General features: G+C 36.2%; 1 protein-coding gene across 4 annotated transcripts in view; it reads left to right on the top strand.

The window, feature by feature from the left end:
* DMXL2 (Dmx like 2) overlaps positions 1-24,437 on the top strand; it is a 156,779-nt gene that overhangs the window by 98,606 nt on the left and 33,736 nt on the right. For all 4 annotated transcript variants that reach the window (XM_059181546.1, XM_059181544.1, XM_059181545.1 and 1 more), the window contains exons 17-23: positions 3,593-3,820; positions 5,416-7,092; positions 9,634-9,744; positions 13,676-13,845; positions 16,837-16,934; positions 17,359-17,524; positions 19,805-20,069. In XM_059181546.1, coding sequence (XP_059037529.1) covers positions 3,593-3,820; positions 5,416-7,092; positions 9,634-9,744; positions 13,676-13,845; positions 16,837-16,934; positions 17,359-17,524; positions 19,805-20,069 — 2,715 coding nt within the window. The remainder of the gene's footprint in view (positions 1-3,592; positions 3,821-5,415; positions 7,093-9,633; positions 9,745-13,675; positions 13,846-16,836; positions 16,935-17,358; positions 17,525-19,804; positions 20,070-24,437) is intronic.

The raw sequence follows: 24,437 nt of genomic DNA, 5'->3' as shown, positions 1-24,437 counted from the left end.
AATAAGTCAGTCAGAGAAAGACAATTATTATATGATCTCACTGATATGAGGAATTTGAGAACAAGACAGCATCTTAGGGGAAGGGAGGAAAAATGAATGGGAAGAAAGCAGAGAGGGAGACAAACCAGGAGAGACTCTTGATTCTGGGAAACAAACAGGGCTGTGAAAAGGGAAGTAGGTAGGGGGATGGGGTAACTGGGGGATGGGCATTAAGGAGAGCACATGATGTGATGAGCACTGGTTGTTATATGCAACTAATGAATCTTTGAACACTACACCAAAAACTAATGATGGCTAATTGAATTTAGATAAAATTTTTAAAAATCACTAAGAAAAGCATATTTACTATTTATAAAAATATGATTAAGCATATAAAGCTCATTGGTCAAACTGTTTCTTTTTTTTAAAGATTTTATTTATTTATTTGACAGACAGAGATCACAAGTAGGCAGAGAGGCAGGCAGAGAGAGAGGAGGAAGCAGGCTCCTTGCCGAGCGGAGAACCCGATGCGGAACTCAATTCCAGGACCCCAGGATCATGATCCGAGCCGAAGGCAGAGGCTTTAACCCACTGAACCATCCAAGCACCCCAAACTGATTTTGTAGAATATTAAATCTAACAGTTATAAGTTATATTAGCCATATTTTTGCTGTATACATTTATACTGATTTCCTAGCAAATTAGAAAATCTGTAGTATGAAGGAAAGAAGTTGAACTTGGATCCTTCTTTTTAGAACTGACATTTACTTTCTGAGAGATAATTGTTAAAATGAATTAACACAGCCTTATGAACCTGAATCTGGTTTTAACTTAAAATATTTAAGTTTTTGAAAGATTTTATTCTTTACTGGTGGTTATATAATTTAACTGATTTTATACACATTAAACATTTAATACAGTTAACTAATATTTTTTATTCCCTTTGTAATTTACATTATCATGTAACTCTGTAAACAGCAGTTCTAACTGGGCCATGAACTCAGGTTAGAAAAGCCAAATGATTTGATAGAACTTTTACCTGTGCCCATTTGAGCCTAATCTTCTTCTTTTTTTAAAATCATGTTCTATTAGCCAACATATAGTACATCATTGGATTTTGATGTAGTATTCAGTGATTCATTAGTTGTGTATAACACCCAGCTCTCATCGCACATCCTGTGTGAGCCTAATTTTCTTGAGGCAGTGGGAATCCAAAAGTTCTTTCAAAGACTTAAGTTCATTCTTGGTGTTACATGCTGTTTCACAAAAATGTGAGAGTAGAGTGATCTAAAACCAGCTTGTCAAGAAGAGAATTTTTAACTCACCAGAGAATATAGTATTTTCTAGGGCTGGACACAAAGCCAGGAAAGGTCCTGAAGAGATTAATGGAGGTAGTAACAGATCCTTGTGGTAGGACAGGAAGATTGTGATACCTTTTGTCCCTACTGCGTATGAGGGAAGTTTCCCACTGATATTCCCCTAAATCCAGGTTTAGTGTAGAGCTTCTTGCTTACTCTGTTTCTGTTAGCAGTAAAAGGCTACGAACAATCTGACAGTAGAAGCAAACAAATAATACGTCCTCTTCAGCTATGAAAGCATCTGTCTTTTGGTTCTAACATTCACAGCAGATTTAGTATAGTGTATGCTGTCATTCACAGCTAATACTTGAATTTATCAGTATGTTGAAAATCGGGGCTGAGAATCAAATGATAGACTTAAATTTAGATGGGAAAGTAACATATTGACTACTTCTAAGCGACCAGGCACTGAGATAAGTGCTTTAAACATGTGAGACCGACATTATCCCCAGTTTACTAATGTAATAATATTAAGTAACTTGATCAAGTCCCACACCCAGTTTGTCATAGGACCAAGTTTCGTATCAGGTTTTTCTGTCTCTAAGGCCTTTGCTTTTTTCCCCTGCTCTTATTTTCTTTCTTAGCATGAGAATAATACATTAGGAAAGTGCTTGGTTTACAGGAAGAGAAGTAATACAGCTTGACCTTATTTTGCAGATGAGAAAATAGCCAGAGATTGTGAAGTGCCTTGACTGAGGAGGCCAGGAGTAGTACTTCTTTCTGCTGAGTACTCATGGAAGTTTGTAGTCCCGTTCCATTTTGTGGAAAATGTTTACATAAAATAGATTGATATATTTAACATCCACCAGGAGCAACAGGGGATTTACTCAATATCTCTTACTATTCTGATGCTTCTTGAGATATATAAAGCAAGCACCATCCTTGCCCTTCATAAATTCGTAGTCTAATGTGGGGGAGATGGGCCCACAAATATAAATGTAATTCAAAATGTCCCTCACATGTAGCAGAAGCACAGATAACTGAATCTGCTTAGAGATTTATATTCCACTCTTATGTGAAAGCTGGAACTCTTGGGAAGATCAGATCGATATCCATACCCACCCCCTTTTTTTGTGGTACAAAAGGTGATTTTATTATAACATGAGGAAAGGACCCATGGGCAGAAAGCACTGCCCTGGGGTTGTGAAGGTTGACTGATTATATACTTCTGAGTTTGTGGAGGGAGGAGTGATAGAGATAAAGTACATTTCTGAGGTATTAAGGAATTTTGAAGCAAGGGTTTTAGGACATTGGGGGGATCACTGCTGTTAAGGTTACTTTTAGTCTTTAAATAAAACATAAGCATGAGGGCATTAAGGTGGCCTTGAGTTCCTTGAGGAAGGTCATGATCTGTGTGTTTCGGATATCTATCAGTGGGCTGCAAGCCAGTCAGCTAACACCATATTAAATTTGTTTAGAACTTTTATTTTTCTATATTGGTTTTTGAAATCATCTTGTTGAAGGGCTTGGTAGTCAGGAGGCTGGTATTTTAGTGTCTTCCTTGCCACTAGCTAGTTAAATGACTGTAGGAAAATCAGTAAGCTCTCTAAACTTAAATTCTTTCATTTATGACGTGAGGTAACTTAAATTCTTTCTTCTACAACATGAGGTAATACCTTGCTGTTCCTCAAAGTTTGATTCATAATGCTCTGTTTCAGAAACACCTGGGTGATTTATTAATGCAGATTTCTGGGGTCTACCCCAAAACAACTGAATCAGTCTTCCTGTGGTGGAGGCCCAGGAATCTGCATGGTAACAAGTTTCTCCTCAAGCTTTTGGTACTTTATAAAGATGCATTTATTTATTTTAGAGAGAGAGAATGCACACTTTTGTGCTAGTGCAGGAGTAGGGGATGGGGTGTTGGGGGGCTGACTCCCCACTGAGTGTGGAGCCTGACCAGTGGCTTTATCCCCTGACCCATGAAATGACCTGAGCTGAAACCAAGAGTCAGATGCTTGATCAACTGAGCAACCCAGGCACTCCAAGCTTTTGATGCTTTTTAAAGGTTGAAAACATTGGAGGAAATAACTTGAGATTTTTTTTTCTAGTTTTTACATGTTGCACTTAAGTGTCTTTGATGGAGTTGGTGATGATAAGAATAAAAGGGGGGGAAAATCTGTCAGGTAACTCAGCAAGTCTGAAAATTGACCTTGTCTCCAACGTACTTTAAACTATGTTTCTTAATGATGACAAGGTATATTCTAGCTAACATATATAGAGATGGTTGTAATATATTTCATAATTTATCTTCAAAGCTAAACCTTCAGAAGGCTTTTCATCAGAGAGTCTACTTTCAGTCCCTGGACAGAAGAATGTAGACTCTTCTCCAGAAACCTCTCCTAGTGTGAGCCCCATGCCACACTCTGCCTCAATTGCCAATCTACAAACTGCTAGCAAACTTATTCTGAGTTCTAGACTGGTCTACAGCCAACCTCTTGATCTCCCAGAAGGAGTTGAAGTAATAAGAGCAACACCTTCCGCAGGTAAGGTAGCTTGAAGAGTGGGCAGTTGTAGCTCAGAGTGCCCTTCAGTGGGTAAAATGGACCAACCCTCCTGAAATATGTGTTATGTGGACAATTGTAATTTTCTAGTAATGATGTACCTGTTTAGAAACATGTCTTTATTGGAAAGTTTCCTATGATAAATGTAATCAGCCTGACAGAAAATGATATGTTTTAATGTGAAGTTTCTTGCCTGCACTATGATTTCTTATAAATAGCAATAATATAATATGGCAGTACAATTGCAAAGAACAGATATGTTCATCGGCAAATCACTGAAGTTTTTTTTAAGTTGAGGCAGTTCATCCACTTTGTACTAATCACATATTACCTTTACTAAATATGTTTGAGCAGGAGTTGGCAGGTACTGTGGGGAAAATACGTAAGATACAAGATTATAGTTTGAGTTGCCTGAATGGTACTGAGTTTAACAAGGCAGATAAGATCGTTGGGAGGGCAGGTTTATTTAAAATGATCTGTCACTTATAGAACTATAATTAAAGAATTCCTGGAGTAGTATTTTTGGGAAATGAAATTTGAGGTTCAAGACTGGTAAATGATTTTCAGTATGAGGCTTCTTTTATTCACCCACAAGATAGGTTTGAACTCAGAGTTGGAAAGATCACATTAATGGTTTACTCAGGGCTTTTGTGGCAGGTGCAGATCTGGGCGAGTTTTTAGTCTTTCAAAGTATTTGGAAAGTTTGGGATATACCCAGGTTTATCAGAATTGGTAATATAATAAATTATATTTTGCAGAGGCTTTGTACATACGTTACTTGACAGTAACACTCCAAGGGAAGTAGTAACATGGTCCCTAATATTTAGATGGAAAATGTTCAGATGTGGAAGTGGCTTTCCCAGTGTTGCGGAGTTATTGATGGACTAGAACCTGAATCCAGGTCTTCTGACCCCAGTCGTAATCGCTGTTACTCCTCATGTTATAGTTGACAGTGGATGAGTTATAGTTGATGGTTGATGAGTGGTCTTTGGCAATCAAGAATAAATAGGAGGATTTGAATTACCCTTATTTATAATGGTGAGACCTAGTAGTCTGTTTATCTCTCTGAAAACATTTTGATGGTAGGGGCAGATTTAGGGTCTGGATTATTCAGGTGCAGGTTAGGGGAATTTGAATGGGAAACTATAGTGAAGACTTAAGCATCTCTGATGAAAGTCATGACAAGTGGAGACTGAAAGTCCAGTGAGGCATGTGGTGAAGACATATATATGTAAGTTACAACAGGTAATAGATTTAGGGATAACCGGTTGCCTTGTTTTATTGTGTTTGAGTTTTATTTTATGGAATAGTCACCTTATTTAAACATTATTAATCACCTAAAAACCAGTTAAGTGATTATTACTGCATATTTTGATTCCACCAATGGGCTCTTCAAAGCTTGTATAGATAATATCTTGGCCAATGGATGCTTAGTGTAAAGCAGTAGCTAAGGGGGGTTTGCAGAATTATAATAAAGAAGCTTATAGTGGCTTTGGATTTAATCACATTATAAAACTTAATTGTTAGCATTTTATTTTGTGGTTGTTATCATGACTATCTGCTTTTTCTTTTTTAAGGCCATCTGAGTTCTTCTTCGATTTATCCGGTGTGCCTTGCCCCTTATTTAGTGGTTACAACTTGTTCTGACAATAAAGTACGCTTCTGGAAGTGTAGTATGGAAACCAACCTGCAGTGCCAAAGCGATGAGAAGGAAACTTACCATTGGAGGAGATGGCCCTTGATGAATGATGAAGGAGAAGATAACAGCAGTACAGTGAGCATTGTGGGAAGACCAGTTGCTGTTAGCTGTTCATACACAGGCCGCCTTGCCGTGGCTTACAAACAACCTGTCCACCACAATGGTTTTGTTTCTAAAGAATTTTCCATGCATGTTTGCATCTTTGAATGTGAATCTACGGGAGGATCAGAATGGGTTTTAGAGCAAACAATTCATCTTGATGATTTGGTCAAGGTTGGCAGTGTACTTGATTCGAGGGTCAGTGTTGACAGTAATCTGTTTGTGTACAGCAAATCAGATGCGCTTTTGAGCAAGGATAGATACCTTATTCCAAATATCAAACATTTAGTACATTTGGACTGGGTTTCAAAAGAAGATGGCTCCCACATTCTCACAGTGGGGGTTGGTGCTAATATCTTCATGTATGGACGACTCTCAGGAATTGTGACTGAGCAAATCAATAGTAAGGATGGAGTGGCTGTCATTACTTTACCACTAGGTGGTAGTATCAAGCAAGGAGTTAGGTCAAGATGGGTTCTTCTTCGATCTATAGACTTGGTGTCCTCTGTGGATGGTACACCTTCGCTGCCTGTTTCTCTCTCCTGGGTGAGAGACGGGATATTGGTGGTGGGCATGGATTGTGAAATGCATGTGTATGCACAGTGGAAGCACGCGGTCAAATTTGGAGACATTGAAGCTGATAGTCCTGATGCAGAAGAGACAGCAATACAAGATCATTCTGCCTTTAAATCTAATATGTTGTCAAGAAAAAGTATTGTTGAAGGCACAGCTATTGCTGATGATGTGTTTTGTTCACCAACTGTGGTTCAGGATGGCGGCTTATTTGAGGCTGCACATGTACTTTCCCCTACTCTCCCTCAGTATCATCCAACTCAGCTGTTAGAATTGATGGATTTAGGGAAAGTTCGAAGGGCTAAAGCTATTCTCTCTCATTTAGTGAAATGCATTGCAGGTGAAGTTGCGATAGTTAGAGATGCTGATGCTGGAGAAGGGACTAAGCGACATCTTTCCCGAACCATTAGTGTAAGTGGCAGTACAGCGAAGGATACGGTCACCATAGGAAAGGATGGCACTCGAGATTATACCGAAATAGATTCTATTCCTCCACTACCATTATATGCACTGCTTGCTGCGGATCAGGATACAACCTACAGAATTTCAGAAGAGAGTACGAAAATACCCCAGAGCTTTGAAGATCATACCAAAAGTGAACCAGAAGATCAGTATTCAGAGCTGTTCCAAATCCAGGATATAACCACAGATGATATAGATTTAGAGCCAGAACAGAGAGAAAACAAATCGAAAGTAATAAATCTTTCTCAGTATGGACCTGCTTACTTTGGCCAGGAACACGCTAGGGTACTTTCAAGTCACCTTATGCACTCGAGTCTACCAGGCCTTACCCGTTTGGAGCAGATGTTCCTCGTGGCTTTGGCTGATACAGTGGCCACCACCAGCACAGAGCTTGATGAAAACAGAGATAAGAGTTACTCAGGTAAGTATTCCCACTGAAATTTATAAGGTTACCATGCATAGAACCATTTGTATAATGTATGCAATGACTCAAATATTAAGTTGCAGTCTTTCTTGAAACCTTGCAGTGAAAAGAACTCTTTAGTAGACAATTACAGTTTGTAGACAATTACAATCATAATATGATTAATTGTGAAAGAAAGGACTATTGGGATAGGCTATGACTTGCACATATGACATCGTGGATTTGTGATATCTGTGTGCATTCTCGCATGAGCTTTTACACTGAAAGCTTTGTGTCACTTTAGATCTATGTAGTCTTGTTTTTTCAAAACATAGTGACTCCTATGGCTTATTTTAGTTTTTATTTTACTTTTAGTAATTATAGTGGCCCACTTGATAATTTTACTATTGAACCATGAAGCTTATAGGGACCTCATGATCTCAACTTGTTCATCTTCCCATTTCTAGATATATATATTTTTTTACAATCACCTAATTTTCTCTGAAACGTCTCTTGAGAAAGAGGTTTTAATACATTTTACTATAATGTGTGTCTTGATTAATTTGCTCTATAACCAGAACATTTTTGGCTGTCTCCTGAAACTAGATTCCATTCTCTTTTATGCAGATAGTTGAAGGTAATGGTGTTGCTTGTAAATGATGGCATTAGCCAAGGAAACTGAAAATTATTGATCATTCATTCATTCAGTAAATATTGTGGAGGAGTGAACAGTTGCTATATGCCAGGCACTTTATGTACTTTATCATACTTAATTGTCACAACAATCTAGGTAGGTAGCTGTTATTATACTAAATTTTATAGATGAAGACACTGATCCTTAGGGAGATTAAGTGACATACAAGGTCATGCAGGTAGTAAGTGGCAGAGCTGGGGTTCCTATGTGGATACCTCATTGCCTTCCAGCCTGTACTCTTACTATTTCACAAGATTTCTAAATTTGAGGGAAAAAGACTGTTTCTCAAAGCTAGCTGGAATGTATTTATATCCTTATAATATATCCCCCAAATTTTCTCTTTGTAGATTAAAATAACTAGAGACTTCAGAAGCTTTTGCCTGGGGACCTATTTTCCAAACATGTTAATTAAAACAAATCCTAATGATTTTGAGGTGGTATATTCAATAGAGCAGGATTTTCCCCGTAATAGTCTTAATGAAGCCTTTGTTGAAAACTTAAAAGTTTTTACTCTGAGATATCAAGAAAATAGGTCACAATCCATGAAAAATGTTTTAAACTTTGATTCGGAACTATATGATTGGCAGGGCAGTATTAAAATGGCTCATCCTGGTCACAGTGCCCTTTCATGAGGTGGCTAAGGCAGGAATTAATGTCTCCACTTCACAGGTGGGAAACTGAAGCTCCGAGTTTAAGTATGTTGCACGTCTCAGTCAGTGGATTCTAAGTAAATGAATTCTTCCCAGTGGAATTAAAGGCATTCCTGACTCTGCTTTCTCTCGAACCCCATATTCCAGTCTTTGGACATGCTACCAGTTCTCCCATATCTAGGTCCAGTCATTTCTCACCACTCCTCCTATGGCCATTCCGGTCAGGTCACTGCCCACTCCTGCCTGGTTATAGACAAACTCTCCAACACTGCTAAGTTCTTGTTACCTCAGTCTGTTCTCCCGCCTACACTAGTGGCTTGCTATCTCACTTTAGAGTAGAAGCCATACCCCTACAGAGGTCCACAAGGCCCCATGTGATCTCCGTTCATTTTCACTGACCTCCTTGTGTCCCAGAAAGACCCTAGACACATTCCTGTCTCAAGGTCTTCGCACATTTTGTTTCCTCTGTGGGAATGTTCGTTTTTCCAAATTTATGCCCGGCATAATTTGAGAGTTTAAAACATTTTATTTTCTTCTAGAAAATATTATTTGATTTAACATTCTTATTACTTCCTAAGTGACAGTTACTGTGCTGGGTGCTGTTCAGACTTTTGAATTGCTTTCCTCCAACAGTGGCTATAATTTTAATTAAACTCACCACACTTTTACCTTTGCGCAACTTTTAAATAGGAGTGAGTTTGTGAAATTAGGTTGAGGTTCAACCTTAGTTTTGTAAAACTAGCCTAGGGAATCAGATTTTAAATCTTTCATAGTACTGTATATCACTTGAGCTAACCAGACTAGAAAATTTTATCTTTTTTATTAATGATAATAAACGAATGATTTCAGTTTATATATGTAATTCCTGTGTTTTAAATCTCTATCTGACTTCACATAGGAAATGCTTCTTAAGATTGTATCTAGCTTAATATAGTTAATATATTTTTTATTGGATTTCAAGATTTCATTTATTATGAATAGCTGTAAGTACTGTTGTTACCTGTATATTTTCCTCATTTTTCATTTGGGAGTTTCAGTATTTACAAATATTTTTTGTAAAGACATTTTTTTTATAAAGATATCCAAGTGTTGACAAAGGAATACACTCAAATATATATTTTGTGCAAATTGTTATTGTTGAATTTAATGCTTATTTCCTAATTTTTATTGGTTTGTGACCTTTTCCCTGAAACATATTTTCTGTTTGCTTTGCAGGAAGAGACACACTAGACGAGTGTGGTTTGAGATACTTACTAGCTATGCGTTTGCACACATGCCTTTTGACATCGCTGCCTCCTTTATACCGAGTACAGCTACTTCATCAAGGTATTTAACTCCTTGTTTGAAACTTTGCAAGACTTTTATTTCATATTGAAATGAAATATTTGCATGTATATTTGGGTAGAAGAATTAGCTAAGTCATTATATGCATTCTTATCATTAGCCTTAAGAACTTGCTGTCACATGGTGCCCACTGACCCTTCTTCTGTGCCTCTTTCAGCTCTGTTCTGTGACTTTGGCTCTTCTCAGTTTCTCAGACTTTACTCACTAAAGTTGCAGTAGTTTAGGAGTAAACCTGGTATGCCTAAGGCCGTAAAAGTGGCCCCGAATTTCTTTGACATCTGATATCTTTTTTAAAAAATTACGTGAATTTTGCCCTATGTTTTATTATTTGTTTATTTTAATGTAAGCATTATAAGTCCTGTACTCACAAGTAAAGCTGATGTTTTGGGAATATGTGCCAGATAGTAATCCAGTAGATTTGCATACTTGTAGTATACTGCCACACACGCTGATTTGAGGTGTAAGGATTTATGTCAGCCCCCTAATTTACAGATTTACACCCAGGGACACCTGGGTGAGTCAGTTGGTTAAGTGCTGCCTTTTACTCAGGTCATGATCCCAGAGTCCTGGGATCAAGCCCTGCATCGGGCTCCCTGCTCTGTGGGGAGCCTACTTATCCCTCTGCCTCTTCCTGCCTCCCGGTCTCTTTCTCTCTTGCTGTCTATTGTGAATAAGTAAATAAAATCTTAAAAAAAATAAAATAGTGAAAAACTGAAACTATAAAGTGACCTGCCCAAGATATAGGGCTATTTATTAATAGATGTTGGCATTAGAATCCAAGTCCAGTGCAGTGTTCATTAGACTATTTTGAAACCAGCCTCCTGGACACAGCCCCATAAATAATGCTTTAGTATTGTAGGAACTAGAATATCAGGCTTTATAATTTGTTTTTCTTACCCATAGCACTTACCCTTCACCCTCATAAATGTTCTTTGAAAATATAATTCTAAATATCTGTCTGATAGTCTATCATGTTTCTAAACTACGTTTCATCTATCTAGTCCTTCATTTGTGAAACAGATTTGGCTGGTTTTCTATTTGAATGATCACTGTAATGAATGACCTTATAACTCTTCATACAAATATTCATGTATATATCTGATTATTTTCCAACAGTGGAATTAATGAGTCAGAGGGCTTGAAAGTTCTTATTGACTCTTTTTTTTTTTTTGAGGTAGTTGTTTGTTTTTATTTTTAATGTTTCAGTCAACACTTTGTTGCCAGATCAGTATTCTAAATTCTGAACCTAACTGTATCTTAGTATTTTTTTATTCAAGTATAATTAATATACAGTATAGTTTCAAGTGTACAATATAATGAATCATCAATTCTGTACATTTTTCAGTGTTCATCAAGATAAATGTACTCTTAATTCTGTCTTGTTTCTCCCGTCTGCCCATCCACGTCCCCTCCAGCAACCACAACTTTGCTATATTTAAGAGTGAAATTTCTTAAGGCTTGATGAGTATTGCCCCAGACAGAAATACTGTACTCATTTACATTCCTGGAAACAGTGTTCGACAGTTCCAAAACTTAACCCATTGTGGACTTGTCATTACCATTTTAAACAGTCTGTGCCATTTGGTTAGGTTTAAAAAAATGGTATCTAGGAGGTTCTTTTACACTTTAGTTTTAAATAATAGATGGTACTGAATCACTTAATGACAATTGTGGAATTGAAAATTCCATTTTCCCTTTGATACAGTTGAGACACTGGACATAAGTGACTGCTATTATAAATGATGATCTTAGGAAGAGTTTTCAGGGGAAAAGTTCAGTAGATGGGATACAGATAGAAAGGCTAAGAAGAACAGAGGAAAACTGCAAAGGATAGACTGTTACTGGTAGGCAAAAAATAAATAAGTAAATAACTATCTGTTGGTGCCCCTGTTCTTTTCCTTCTTCTTCTTCTTCTTTTTTTTTTTTTTTTTAAGATTTTTATTTATTTATTTGACAGAGATCACAAGTAGGCAGAGAGGCAGTGTGTGGCGGGGAAGCAGGCTCCCTGCTTGAGCAGAGAGCCAAGTGTGGGGGCTCGATCCCAAGACTGAGATCATGACCTGAGCTGAAGGCAAGAGGCTTAACCCATTGAGCCACCGAGGCGCCCCGTTCTTTTTTCCTTAATGTATGTATGTATGTATATATACATACATACACACACACACACACACACGTATGTATTAAGCTATGGAGCAGGTCACCTTAAACTCTGTAGTTATGATTTTTTAATCTGTAAAATAGGGGGCTGATATAAATCCTTGTATCTCAAATCAGGGTGTGTGGCAGTACGCTACAAGTATGCAAATCTACTGGATTATCTGGCACATATTCCCGAAACTTCAGCTTTACTTGTGAGTATATGACTTACAATGCAATGCTTATATTAAAATAAACATAAATAGTTAGGCTTCCAAATACATTCACTTCTGAACCTAATTCCCTTGACATACCTGTTTATTTCCTGTTTCTGCTTAATCATACCAAAAATTTAATTAATCACATTTCACTTAAGGATACAGAATGTAATATATTTTATATTATTCTTTATATTATAAATGTGCTTTTAGCAAAGATATACTGTGTGCATTACTATGTAATAGCAACTTCTAAAGCAAAGTTTCAGTTATTTGATGTAGTGATTATTTCCTAAATCAGGCAAAGATTTAAAAATTAATCTGCCTTTTAGGTTATGAAAAACTACAAATTGGTGTTAGTAAATTTTGGCTATTTTCCCTTAAATTTATGTTGGCAGTCAAGGCTTGTTGCACTGAATTTTTTTTTTTTTTAATGCTCTGATTTTAGGCACAGTTGTATAGAAATGTTAGCAATGGGAAATTTAAAAAACTTAAGATTATTATTCAAAATCGTCATAATAGTTTTTCCTTTTATACCTTCTAAAGGAACTGTTGTGAAGCAGTAGTGATTAGAAAATCTTTAAACTATATTGGAAGTCTATATAGTAGTTGTTAATGAAAAAATTACATGTGGTAACACTGATGGTCTTCTAGCATTGAGAAGCCTGTGCTATAATGTGACTATTATTGACTTCAGACATGAGGTCCAAAATGGGTCCATACAGATGGTTACTTTGAACAGTCTGGCCTCTTTTCTAGTCTCCTCTGCGTACTTCCTGGCATTCCTACTATCTGTCATCAATTTGTGTGTCTCATTTCCCTTGTGTTTCCTCTCCATCTGCTCTAAGTGGAACAAAGTGTTATCAGTAAACTGTCGATAAACTCCCTTGTACTTCCAAGTCTGATGGTGTTGCCTCTAAATACAACCTAGATTCCTGTTAGTCTTCTTCCAGGACAAAAAGAATTTGCCATATACCAACAGTATTAGGCAGCTTTAAACTACTTTTAACCAAGATGCCAAAGGCAAAGGAATGTTGTTCCCTTGCTGTTGTTATTCTCTGCAACTGTCTTGAAGGTTAGACCTTACTGTGAAATGATATTTAGCTCCTTGGCCAGAGGGATGAATGGGGCAGTTTTCACTATTCACTGCTGGAAGATATGGTCTGCATTGCTGTGAAAAAATACCCAAGGACACAGGCCAAGATATTTTGACTTGACCAGAGCTTTCACTGTTGATAAGTTTGGTGTGTGTACGTATAAATGACTCGATATTCAAATATCTTTCCTGTGATTAAGTTTTAGTGTCTCTATTTTTGCAGAGAAAAAAAGTAAATACTTGGGAAAAAGAGATTTTTTTCATTTTGTGTGTTCTGCCATTGCTCTTGTATTTAGAAACTTATAGTGTAAAGTCCTTGAATGATGACTTTCTTTTACTTTTTTTTTTTCTGCTTGAAAATTCTTTCCAGAATGAAAGAATAAATACATGACTATGTGAAAAATTGTTTTGTTCTTTTTTGGTAGAGTTCTGAAAAGGTTATTATTTTGTATTTCTAATTTAGGTGTGTCTACCTGCCATTTTGCCTGGGCTTTTCATTCTGAGGCTGAAGAAGAACTGATAAATATGATTCCGGCAATTCAGAGAGGGGACCCTCAGTGGTCTGAGTTAAGAGCTATGGGAATAGGTTGGTGGGTCAGGAATATTAACACTCTTCGAAGATGCATTGAAAAGGTAACTTTACTTCATTGGAAGCTCAAGTTAAAAAAAAAAAATCTTTAAAGGATAAAAGATACTATCTTCCAGAAAATATGTAGTGGGGAATTAGTTTGCACATCTTGAGATCTTGAGAATTTCTTAAATAATAATTTTTGGAGATTCCAAAAACTTGACCTTTATAAAATGCCTGTGTAGTATATAAGTTGCCTTTTTCCATATATACTGAGTTTATAACATTTATGGAGTTGCATTTTTTTTGCTATCAGTTGAAGTGTGTCAACTAGTTGGAGAAAATTCAAAAATCTTTTTTTAAAAAATAACTTGAAGTTTGCAGTGGATATGAAAAGTACAGCATAGAGAATGTAGTCAGTAAGATAATGGCATTGTATTGTGACAGATGGTGACTGCATTTACTGTGGTGAGCATTTTATAATGTGTAGTATTGTCAAATCACTGTTATATACCTAAAGCTGCTCTAACACTGTATGTTGATTGTATTTCAATAACAATATTTACAAAAGAAAATACAAAAATCTAAATTTAGAAAACAAACTTCAGTTCTTATCAGATAGGTACATTATGGATACAAAAATTATTTTTTATATAAAGGATTCTCTGTATGGCTAGGTTAATAAATAGCAAACTTCCTCTGTACACTTAAAATACCATTCAATAGAAGGTTTTGATTTGTGTGCACTTGAAGAATGTATCTATGGCAGCAAATTAAACATGCTGTAAAATTTTTTATGAAGGCTTTCAGAATCTGTTTTCTGGTAGATTCCCTTTAGAAAAAATTTGTTCAATAATTTGTTAGTGGAAGCTGAAAATTTCTTCAGTGTTACAGAAACAAACCGTTATTGAGCACCTACTGTGTGCCAGGCTGGTACTAGTTGCTCTTCACAACCTATTTCATATAATCATCTTACTGGTCCTGTGTGGCCATCTCCATTTTCACCTGATGGACTAGGGCTAGAAGGGTGAGGTAACCCGCCCAAAGCTCCTGGTATTTGTAACTGTTAGACTGAGTCTGTGCCTGTTCTACTCTACTGGGGTTAGAAAGGTGGAATGCTCATTATTTACTTGTAGGAGCTCATCAAAATTCCCAGAAGTACAATTAATGATACAACATTTGTGAAGTACAGATTTATTTCTCCCAAGAGAAATTCATTCCTCTACAGTAGTAGTCGTCAGATTTTATTGTCAGAAGAATCAGCTGGCAAACTCACTTAAAATGCATATCTTCCAGGCCAATTTTTATTTGGTAGGTTGAGTGTAGCTAGGGGTGTGCGGTCTTCATCTCAGCATCCTGAGATTCTGGTGTTCATTGTGGCCCTCGGATTACTTTGAAATGTGAGCACAGAAGTGTCATTTTCCTGTTACATGCAAAGTTGCCAATAAGATAATCAGTGTTTCTCTTCTCAAAATAGGCACAAATGTGAGAAGGAATTTATTCTTATACCAACTTCTGGTGTATAGGGAAAGTTAATTGTTACAGCATGTAAATGACACAGTATCTACATTAAATTTTTTATATTCTGAAACAATGGAAAAAAGAGGACATATTTTCTCTGAAATGTTTCAGATTTTGGCTACAAAGATCTCCTTAATTTCTTGTCAGCAATTAGTTGTGTCTTATAATTATTTCTGATACGTACATAGGATTTAATTCCACAAGAAAAGTATCTCTTAAAATTGCATCAAAGGATACATGAATTTTTTGCCTTGAGATATGTATTATAAATCCTTAGTGAATCATGAATAAAAATTTCTCTAAAAATTATTAAACATCAAAATACTAAGTTAAATAATTGAAGACAGAGAAAATATTAAAAAAGAAGAGAAATAAACAGGTATTGAGAATACAGCATTTTCATGATGCAGTTTCCCCGTCTCCCATTTCTTGGTAGTTTTCTGCTTCACCATTAGTCACTGTGAACTAATAAAACAAAAACAAGTGTTGTTTTTTATTGTCATACCTCTCAGCGTAGTGATTTGCAGAAGTTATCTAAGTGTCCTTGAAAAATTAAGATACTGTCTGTATGATAATTGTGTTCAAAACAGTATAATTATGTATAATAATGTTATTGGCTTAATTTTTAAACTTAACACTGAGTTGATTGGTTCTGTATGAATTCAGCAACTTTGGATATAAGCTCTGAGGAGATTAATGAATCATGTGTTCATTAAGACTCTTTGTCATGGAATTTCTAAGAATTGAAATTTGTAAGCTCTTGAAAATAACGGAGCTTCAACCTTCTGTGTTAATTACATGCCAGAAAGAAGGTGTCAGTCTTTAGAATAGTCAAAATTTGATTGGAAAATACCAGAAACAATGTTTCTTTAAAAAGTATGTTTTAAAAAAACACTGGAACACTCACTTATTTTTGTCTATAGTTGTTTACGTGTGTGTATATAATTGATATTTATTCACAGATGTCTGTATCGGTATGAGTTGAGAAAGCTTTAAATTGTGAAATCACATTGACTATGGAAGTTAGCATTTTAGCTTTTACAAAACATTAAGAAATGTAACATTTAATTTTCAAGAAAAATATCACATCTGTTGAATATTCTGTCTTCTTTTTTGTTTCATGTGGTAGACAGTTTTATTACTACCTGGGTTCTAATACCTTTTCCACCCCTTAATGTGTGACCTTAGGCAGTTCACTTAACCTCTCTGTGTCTCCATTGCTGCCTTTGTAAAATGGGGATAATCCTCATGGATTGTGGTAATTTAATAAGATAAATAAAAGGCACTTAGACTGGTGCCTGGTACATGGAAGTAATTAGTAAATTGCTAGTTGCTATTATTATTTTTATTATAATTACTGGCATACCAATAGTTGTCTCTCAGAGCTACTGGAAACTGTGGAATAGAGCCAACTTTTCTCATCTCCATGGTTACTATCAGCGATGTAAGAGCAGGGAAGCATTAATTGTTGGTTAATTGGTTGTAATTCTTTCATCAAATAGTTAATTTAATAGATTGTTTTATTTACCGTTTAGGTTGCCAAAGCTTCTTTCCAAAGGAACAATGATGCCTTGGACGCTGCACTGTTCTACCTTTCCATGAAGAAGAAAGCAGTAGTGTGGGGTCTGTTTAGGTAAGTTCCCTCAACAATGAACATGATTGACTGGGGTGAAGATTGTGCTGCAGATATTCTGATGCTGGTGCTTTTCAAAGTACTTAGATACATAAGTCTGATCAGATCAGCTTACTTTTCTGTATCCTGGTTTCTTTATCAGCAAGAAATGGGTATAATATTGGTTCAGCATAACCTAAAGGGTGGGATGTTGTTTAAAAAAAAAGTTGATAAAAGCACTTTGAAAAGTAAGCACTGTGTCCTGTTTATGTATATACAAGGAATTTGAGCTTTCCTTACCACAAGTGAAGAGAATCTTGGTAAGAGATACCTATTACTGAAATTATTTTAGATGGGTGTTTGAGATTATTTTCACATGTTCTGCAAAGGATTCAAAATATTTTAGATTTCCCTTAGCCACTGATACTTGTGTTCTTGTTTCCAGATCACAGCATGATGAGAAGATGACAACATTTTTTAGCCACAACTTTAATGAAGATAGGTGGCGTAAAGCTGCTTTGAAAAATGCTTTCTCTTTACTTGGAAAGCAACGCTTTGAACAATCTGCTGCTTTTTTCTTGTTAGCTGGTTCATTGAAAGATGCCATAGAGGTACAAATAAGAAAACATGCTGTGAGATACTTGTAGGAGATTGAAAATCTGAAGACGTTATAGAGTAGACTGATTCTCTTTCTTTCTTTTTTTAGTTTGTAATACTGAAATTTATTTAACTACTTGGATTATAAATTAAAATTTTTTTAAAGATTTTATTTGTTTGGGGCCCCTGGGTGGCTCAGTTGGTTAAGCAGCTGCCTTTGGCTCAGGTCATGATCCCAGTGTCCTGGGATCGAGTCCCACATCAGGCTCCTTGCTCAGCAGGGAGCCTGCTTCTGCCTCTGCCTGCCATTCTGTCTGCCTGTGCTCGCTCTCTCTCCCTCTCTCTCTGATAAATAAATAAAATCTTTAAAAAAAAAAAAAGATTTTATTTGTTTACTTGACAGATCACAAGTAGACAGGCAAGCAGAGAGAGAAGAAGAAGCAGGCTCCCCACTGAGCAGAGATCCCAGGACCCTGGGATCATGACCAGAGCCGAAGGCAGAGGCTAAACACACTGAGCTACCCAAGCACCCCTAAATTAAATTTTTTTAAATCAGAAAACTTGTGTGTAATAAATTAGGTTACAGATTTGTAAAGCTCATTATAATGTAATTCTACATACTGAATTGCCTCTTTGTTTTTAAAAGATTTTATTTATTTATTTTGAGAGGAAGAGCGAGGAAGAGAGAACATGAAAGGGTAGAAGGTCAGAGGAAGAAGTAGACTCCCTGTGGAGCTGGGAGCCCAATGTGGGACTCCGGGACTCCCATCCCGGGACTGCAGGATCATGACCTGAGCCAAAGACAGTCGCTTACCTGACTGAGCCACCCAGGCGCCCTGAATTGCCTTTTAAAAAGAAAAAAATTATGTTCACTTGGCTTGTAATTTTCTTTTATATTTGTAAAGACAGAGAATACAGAGAACTGAAATAGTGGTGTAGTGATAAATGAAATTATAAATCAATTCAGGTGTGAAACATAAACCAAAAATTTTTATATAGAGAATATTGCATTTCAAGTATATATATATAAAAGAATGACTAATGAATATTTTCTTCCTAGCTATCTTATGATTCCGAACTATTTGAAGTATGTGTAGGTCACAACCTCCTTCTCTGGGGTAGACAGGCAGCTACTTTAAGTTCTTTTTTTTCTAAATGAAATTCATAGATAAGGAACTGAAATTGCTATTCGTATTGTTTTGTAATGTAGTTGTCTTAGGTATTGAAAAATGAATGAGGAGGTAAAACTGTATTTTTTGATACATATACCTGGCAGTTGATTATGAGAGAAGTTATAGGGGCACCTGGGTGGCCCAGCTGGTTGAGCATCTGGCTCTTGATTTAGGTTTAGGTCATGATCTCAGGGTCCTGAGATCGAGCCCCACATCAGGCTCCATGATCAGTGGACAGTCAGCTTGAGATTGTCCTCCTCCCCCCTTCCCCACTCACTTATTCTCACCCATAAATAAATAAATCTTTAAAAAAAAGAGAGAGAAATTATGAATGTTACTGTTTATTTATGAGATCTTCCTGCTAAGATACTTACAGTCATTATGAACAATCCATACCAGTGAGGGAAAAGTAGAAATAATTGGAGGTAATACATGATAGAAGAAAAAGGAAATACCCAACAAAAAGAAATTCTCTACATTTAGAATTAGTCACATTTTCAAAAATGATCTCTGGTGTATGATTTTTTAGAATAACAAATATTTATGATTTTGAAATAGGAAGTTTCAGGTAATCAGGAGAAGAAGAGAAATGTTGATTGAGAGACGCTTTTATTGCCTGAATGACCTTAAATTCTCTATATGCGTAATTACATTAGAATATAAATTAGAGTAAAAATAGAATTATGGCTTTATTTCATATGTTATTTGTTACTTAATTAGAAGGTTATTTTAAAATAGTAATAGTTATGTTTATATGGACATGTATTTGGGAATTAAGAGGAGCTGACATATATAAATTCAAATGTCATAAGTATATTTAATTTTAAATTAGTATTAATTTAAATTGATCTAACTCTGAGGTAATTTTGATATTTGTCTTATGCTTATTTTATAAATGATCTTTCTAGGCCAGAAACTGCTAAGTTCTAGTTTCTTACTCTTTTTTATAGCTATTCTTTAATCACCTATCAGGTAGTCATTTGCTTGAATTACTGTCTCAACCTCTGTACCCCTCCCACCACTATAAGAATATAAATGGTAGATTTCAGGGTATCAGTGGAGTATTCCATATTGCTAAGTAATTGTCATTAAATAAGTATTTCTCAATACTTGAATTTACAGGTATGTCTTGAAAAAATGGAAGATATTCAGTTAGCCATGGTTATTGCCCGTTTGTATGAATCTGAATTTGAGACCTCATCCACTTATATATCAATCCTAAATCAGAAGATTCTGGGTTGCCAAAAGGATGGCTCAGGATTTGATTGCAAAAGATTACATCCTGATCCTTTCCTGCGTAGTCTTGCCTATTGGGTAATGAAAGATTATACCCGAGCTTTGGACACATTATTGGAGCAGACCCCAAAGGAGGATGATGAACATCAAGGTAGGACATTTCTGGGTTTCTCTTTTTTTTTTTTTTTTTTTAGGATATTATTTTTAAGTAATTTCTACACCCAGGGTGGGGTTCACACATATGAAAAGAGTCATATGCGACCAACTGAGCCAGCCAAGTGCCCCTCTTTTTCTTTTTTAAAAGAAGGCTGTTTCTGAACTTTAATGTTTACTTAGGAAAAAAAATAAAAAACAAAACCCAATTATATTGAACTGAAGCATACATGATGTTTACATATTGTATCGCTCTTTCCATATAATCATATAGCTGGTGTTTTTTTGTTTTGTTTTGTTTCTTAAGTAGAAATTTTGGCTGTTGCATGCACTGGTTTAAGTGCCTGGACCTTTATTCTTGTATGATAAGCTTTCTTTACTTCTAGTTATCCCAAATAATTTGGATTTTTTTTAAGCATCTGGAGGGCATTTATTAGCACTCTTTGCAATAATTTTTTTTAAAGATGGAACATTCTAAGTGTTTGTCAATAGAATAGTTAAATGAATTATGGTATATCCATACTACAGAAATAATGTGCCATTAGAAATGAGGCCGATTGATGTGTTAATTTGTGCTGTAGTAGTTAGTGAAACAAGTGAGATGCAGAGTGGCATAATTCTTGTTGCATTTTATTTACATATGCATGTCGCAATAATGTGTGTGTGTTTACCTACTGGGTCTAGTCTCCTTCTTCCTCTCCCTTTGTTGTTTTCTGGAATAAATCAAAAGAAACTGAATACAGGGGTGCCTGGGTTGCTCAGTCAGTTAAGTGCTCAGATCGTGACCTCGGGGTTGTGGGATCCAATCCCGTGCTGGGCTCAGTGCTGCTTAAGAACCTGCTTAAGACTCTCTGTCTCTCCCCCGCACCCCTCCTGACTCATGCTCATTCTTGCTCCTTCTTAAAAAAAAAAAATAAATAAAATAAAATAAAAAAGAAACTGAATACTAGTTACTGGTTACCTTTGGAGAATAGTGTGGGGAGATCACAAAGCTTTCATTTTGCATTTTCCTTGCAAAATGCAAGCAAAAATACAAGCAAAATGCATACAAGCATTTTCCTTGCTGAGTTATAACTGGATGATGAGTATTAGTACTTAGAGGGCACTTGTGATAAGCACTGGGTGTTACATATAAGTGATGAAATCACTGAATTCTACTCTGAAACCAGTATTACCCTATATGTTAACTAGAATTTAAATAAAAACTTGAAAAAAATTTTTTTGTTATGTATTATTTTTAAATGCAAAAAAACCCTACATGGATAAGGGGATTAGGGACCCGTTTTTACTTTCTTTTTTATAAAGAAGAAATATTTTAATATATAGTATTAAAAATTTTAGAGGAAAGGATATTAAACCTTTAGAAGAAAAATAAGTATCTGAGTTTCCCAGGTAATTTTAATAAAATGTGCACATTTTTATAGAAAGAAGGTTCTTTTTATTTCTGTTTTCTAGGTTAATTTTTTAAAACTTGTTATTGTGGAAACTGCAAATATATGTAAAAGAGTGAATAACAGATACTGAAAGTCTGTGAATCCATCACCCAACTTCAGTAGCTATCGACTTAGACCGACTTTGCATCATATATACACCATCCTTTTTACCTCCTCCCATTCTCAACATAGATTTATTTTGAAACAAATTTCAGCATATCATTTCTTTTATAAATATTTCAAAATGAATCTCTAAAAAGTAAGGACTCTTAAAACAACACGTATCACTGTAACAAAATTTGATTAGTAATCATGAAATGGGCAGTGTTCAGATTTTCCTGGTTGTCTCATAAAATCTTATACAATTAATTTGTTTGAATTAAGATTCAGAAGAGGGGCTCCTGGGTGGCTCAGTAAGTTAAAGCCTCTGTCTTCGGCTCAGGTCATGATCCCAGGGCCCTGGGATCGAGCCCCACATTGGGATCGAGTCCCATATCGGGCTCTCTGCTCAGCAGGGAGCCTGCTTCCTCCTCTCTCTCTCTCTGCCTGCCTCTCTGCCTACTTGTGATCTCTGTCTGTCAAATAAATAAATAATCTTAAAAAAAAAAAAGATTCAGGTGAGGCATATATGTTACAATGGGTTGAGGTGTTTCTTTGATCTATTTTGTTTTATTTTCTTTTAAAATTGTATTGATTATTACAAGTGGGAGGGGGTGTGTTAGAGGGAGAAACAGACTCCCTGCTGAACAGGGAGCCCCGCACGGGACTCAATCCCAGGATCATGACCAGAGCTGAAAGTAGACGCTTAACCAATGGAGCCACTCCGGTGCCCTCTTTTGTCTACTTTAATCTACAGTTTTTCCTTCTTCCTTTTTCTTGTTCCTTGTAATACATTTGTTAAAGAATGTTCACTTTACGGTTTCTCACTTTTTAGAATTTGTTGGTTTTGTCCCTTTTGTGTCACTTCATGTGTTCCCCCCATGTTTTCTATATGTCTTATAAATTGGTAATTAATTTTCGATGGTTTTATTAGATTTTTGGCAGAAATATTTTATGGTGGTGTGGAATACTTCTGTCAGGGAACACATATTGTTTGCTTGTTTTGCTTTTTGTTGCATTAACAGCCATCAGTTATCACTGCATAGATCCTTTATTTCATTAATGTTTATAAAATGATCATACTCTTCCTTTATGAGTTGGAATACTTCTCTAGAAGTACAGTCTCCCTTAGCTCGTTGATTACTCTAAAATCCAGTGGTATACGTAGTGAAGGAAACATCAGTGTTTGATTCTTTCACTTTATCAGTTTTCAAAATAATAATTTGGTTCACTAACATACTACAAAGGCAACTAATTAGCTTTTATATTTATTTGAGTTATTTGAACTCACAGATTTAGATAGATTTGTGTTTGACTCCATTCTGGTTTATTATTGTGGATGCTCAGATTATCTCACTTTTAACCAGTGGGAGCCTCTACAAGTTCTTGAATCCTTTTGATGTTATTCTTTGACAGTTTCTTTGCTTTCTGTTAGGGCATGCTGTTTTAGGCTCCTCTTTTACATCTTATGCCCCAGGTCTGGAAATGGCCATTCTCTCTAAGAATCCTTGTTCCTTTGAATGGGGAATAATAGAGACTACATGCTGGGCATACAGATCCTCATTTGCTGTCGGTTTGGTCATTGTGTCTAGGCTGTTTTCATGAATGGAGGCAGGATTTTTTTTAACCTGAGAATTCGTGAGTTCACATTGAAATTTTTATTTCAGTATAGATTATAGATTTCTTTTTGAATTTCATATTTGTGTCTTAAAATGAAAAGCTCAAATTCTCATAGCCTTAACATATTTGTTATTTTTAAAATTTTTTATTTTTTATAAACATATATTTTTATCCCCAGGGGTAAGGTCTGTGAATCGCCAAGTTTACACACTTCACAGTACTCACCATAGCACATACCCTCCTTAATGTCCATAACTCCACCCTCCTCTCCCGACCCCCCTCCCCCAGCAACCCTCAGTTTGTTTTGTGAGATTAAGAGTCACTTATGGTTTGTCTCCCTCCCAATCCCATCTTGTTTCATATTCTCCTACCCCCTTAACCCCCCATGTTGCATCTCCACTTCTTCATATCAGGGAGATCATAAGATAGTTGTCTTTCTCCGACTGACTTATTTTCGCTAAGCATGATACCCTCTAGTTCCATCCACATTGTCGCAAATGGCAAGATTTCATTTCTTTTGATGGCTGCATAGTATTCCATTGTGTATGTATACCACATCTTCTTGATCCATTCATCTGTTGATGGACATTTAGGTTCTTTCCATAGTTTGGCTATTGTAGACATTGCTGCTATAAACATTCAGGTACATGTGCCCCTTTGGATCACTACGTTCATATCTTTAGGGTAAATACCCAGTAGTGCAATTGCTGGGTCATAGGGTAGTTCTATTTTCAACATTTTGAGGAACCTCCATGCTGTTTTCCAGAGTGGTTGCACCAGCTTGCATTCCCACCAACAGTGTAGGAGGGTTCCCCTTTCTCCGCATCCTCGCCAGCATCTGTCATTTCCTGACTTGTTGATTTTAGCCCTTCTGACTGGTGTGAGGTGATATCTCATTGTGGTTTTGATTTGTATTTCCCTGATGCCGAGTGATAAGGAGCACTTTTTCATGTGTCTGTTGGCCATCTGGATGTCTTCTTTGCAGAAATGTCTGTTCATGTCTTCTGCCCATTTATTGATTGGATTATTTGTTTTTAGGTGTTGAGTTTGCTAAGTTCTTTATAGATTCTGGACACTGGTCCTTTATCTGATATGTCGTTTGCAAATATCTTCTCCCATTCTGTCACTTGTCTTTTGGTTTTGTTAACTGTTTCCTTTGCTGTGCAAAAGCTTTTGATCTTGATGAAATCCCAATAGTTCATTTTTGTCCTTGC

This window comes from Mustela lutreola, chromosome 7, assembly GCF_030435805.1.
Source record: "Mustela lutreola isolate mMusLut2 chromosome 7, mMusLut2.pri, whole genome shotgun sequence".
Classification (NCBI taxonomy): domain Eukaryota; kingdom Metazoa; phylum Chordata; class Mammalia; order Carnivora; family Mustelidae; genus Mustela; species Mustela lutreola.
The sequence above is the reverse complement of the archived record's forward strand: the minus strand, read 5'-3'. Positions and strand labels throughout refer to the sequence as shown.